Source organism: Lytechinus variegatus, chromosome 8 (genome assembly GCF_018143015.1).
Source record: "Lytechinus variegatus isolate NC3 chromosome 8, Lvar_3.0, whole genome shotgun sequence".
Taxonomy (NCBI): domain Eukaryota; kingdom Metazoa; phylum Echinodermata; class Echinoidea; order Temnopleuroida; family Toxopneustidae; genus Lytechinus; species Lytechinus variegatus.
The window spans coordinates 16,534,811-16,537,692 of NC_054747.1; the positions used below are offsets into that span (position 1 = coordinate 16,534,811).

At 40.1% G+C, this 2,882-nt stretch overlaps 1 protein-coding gene across 1 annotated transcript; it reads right to left on the bottom strand.

Moving 5' to 3' along the window:
• Window positions 1-263: 263 nt before the first annotated feature.
• LOC121419516 lies at window positions 264-1,367 on the bottom strand. Its single transcript, XM_041613970.1, has one exon. The coding sequence runs from the start codon at window positions 1,365-1,367 to the stop codon at window positions 264-266; it is 1,104 nt and encodes a 367-aa protein (XP_041469904.1).
• Between the last annotated feature and the right edge of the window lie 1,515 nt (window positions 1,368-2,882).

A 2,882-nucleotide genomic window follows, 5' to 3' on the forward strand; every position in this document is an offset into this window, starting at 1 on the left:
CTTTGAGGGAGACTAATTGCCTTCTCGGAGTTGTAGTAAGCCTTCACTTTCAATCCAGTCACCTTCTCACAAGCTATTCTCTCATTATTTTGTCCTCGTCATTGTAGAAAGCAAGTGTATTTGTACGCCTTTGATTTCCATTGCTTCTTTGGTTTGTGTGAGAATGAAGGACGCATCGGATTGCGTGTCCAACAGCGCATACAATAGTCTCTCCTTGTGACTGGACTCATGCGATAGCCATACCGGAACAATCATCGATGACTTCATAGAATGACAGGAATCTGACTGGGAAGCATGAGGATTTGATTCCAGAGTTTCTTTACTACTACTCCCTCTCTGTTGGTAGCATCCCGATGCTTCTCCTTCCATTTGTCATCATGTACATGTAGAGCAGTTGGATGCTTTCCTTTACATACGGAGCATGTATTTCTTTTCTTGCATCTCTTTGACATGTGTCCCTTTCTCAAGCAACCAAAGCAGAGACCATTGTCCTTAATAGTCTGTCTCTTCTTCTGCATCGTTTCTGAATTGAACGAGGAACATTCAGTAATAGGGTTTTGACCCTTGCAGAAGAAACATGACAGATATTTCTCCTCAGCAGAGCCCTCTTTGTGATTGTGTGTTCCAGTCTGTTGAGATCGAGAATGAGTTGACCTCTTCCTTTCCTTTGAGGTCTGCATAGATTGAAGAGAGGTGACGGGATCACAAGCAACAGTTGCCTCTTCGTCAATGAACTCTGTGAAGATGGCAAACGGTGGAAAGGTTTTCCAATCCTGTCTCCACTGAACAACCTTCCTTCCCCATTTCACAACTAGCCATTCAGGGAGTTTCCTCAGTAGGTTTTGATTTTCCCGTTCGTCATCAAGATGATTCAAGTGGGGAACATACTTAGATGCTGCATCACATTGTTTCAGGAAGTCTCCGAATCTCCTGAGTCCAAAGGAGTCTCTTGATCCTACCTTGGGCCAAGCATCCAGCTTGTCTCTGTAAGCATTTGAAACTACAAATGGATCCCCATATCTCTGTTCAAACGCTTCCTTCGCATTAAGGTAACCTCTGCCATCGCCGATCATAGAGTAGCCTTCTATCAAGGATTTCGGCTCACCTGTCAGGTATTTCAAGACAAAGTAGAATCTCTCTGCCATAGGAATTCCACGATGTTCAGTCAATGCATCGTAGCTTCGCCTCCATGCCGTGTAGTCAAGAGGGTTACCTGAGAGAATTTCAGGCTTTGGAAGAGGAAGTCTATTCAAGGATTGCAACTCTTTCAAACTGTTGGCGAGAACATCATCATTGCTGGACTTCGGTTCTTGTCGATGACTAATCTTAGTTGCAGGGCTTTCCGAAGGTGGAGCAAGGTTGTTCATCTCAATAGTGGGTTCAATTGAAGGGGCACTGTTACCTCCATCAACTATGCTCTGAACTCGAGGGGAAACTGACACTTGACGATCAACCCAGTCTTGAACTCTCCATCTGGATGATCGGGAACCTGACTTGGATGAAAGCGTCTCACCTCACAAACGAAGAATAACTTTCATTGTTTCTTTCATCAAAGAAGAATGTTCAACTTCCATGGTTTCAAGTAGATCTTCACCATCATCAAGATCTGCTGAAGGAGCAATAGCTGCGAGTTCTTCTAGAGAAGAAATGGCCATGTCCTTGGCTTCCTGTACTTGATTACGAGATTCTTTAATCATCACAGTGTTGACATCGTCTTCAACTATAAGCTGGCGATGCTTATTTGCCCTTCTCCTCCGGAGTCGAATGGCATCTCTCCATGTCTTGACTGTGACGTCTGCTTTATACTGCAAACCCTTCTCAGTGGGCATTCTATCCCGTCCATTCTCAACTCCTTCTGCCATGATTATTCGCAAATAGAAGATTTACGATGAAAGAAGGTTGAGATCAATCAATTATGAAGATTTCATCCATCGCATTGGATATTGAATATCGAAGTTCCCAATTTACATTCCAATTTGTCCGTAGCTGGAAGAATTCACAAAGTCCATTGAACTGCGAGGATGTTTGACCGTGTGGAAAGAGGAAATTCACGTCGAAGAATTCTCGCTGCTCAAAGAGTTTTCACTGTGGCTGTAGTGAGGTCGACAACAAAAGACAAGCGTAACAAAGGCCTCTACAGGATTTCGTTGTTTAATCGATCAATCTGATATCAAATCCGTACAATCAATCCAATCGAATTAATCGAATTTCATTAGGAATCTGATCTATTGTTCCAATTAGTCCTATTAATCCTTTGAATCCAGTTGGTACTTTTAATCCTTCTTTTAAACCAGTTAGTTCCTTTAATCCGTTGATTATTTAATCCGTGTACACTGTAGAGTCAATGATAAAGAAAAATGAATCATAAATACCAGCAAAATGAAACATCTTAAATTACCAATAGAGCAACATCAATTCTTTGGAATACCTGAATAGCCTTGTCTCAACTAAATTCTAAATTCTATCCACTATACATATTATGTTTACTCATTATAGGTTTGCTAGAACTACATGTAAAAACATGATTCAGTTTTGCTCTCAATACAATTATAAAAATACAAGTATAATCGAGAATCATTCATAATATATCATACAAGAAATGTAGTACAAAATGTAGTTTCATGTAATGATTAATCAGTCTTATTAGACTACAAAGGTGTACAGTGAGCCTGTTATAGCTTGCACATACATTATACCATTATACATACTACATACACATTATCATTTATCATTATGAACCAAGAAAAAGATCTCTAAAGTTTCACTTTATGCTTAGACCATAAATTAAAAAATACAAAACATAAAACATCAACTAACCTCTTTGCTTGCTTTCTCGAGTAGATTAGATATCTTTGAGCCAGGATGTTTCTGATTTTGAAGGG

What these genes read in the sequence shown, in the direction of transcription:
- LOC121419516 (XM_041613970.1), bottom strand. Translation starts at nt 1,367, where the DNA reads ATGAACAACCTTGCTCCACCTTCGGAAAGCCCTGCAACTAAGATTAGT.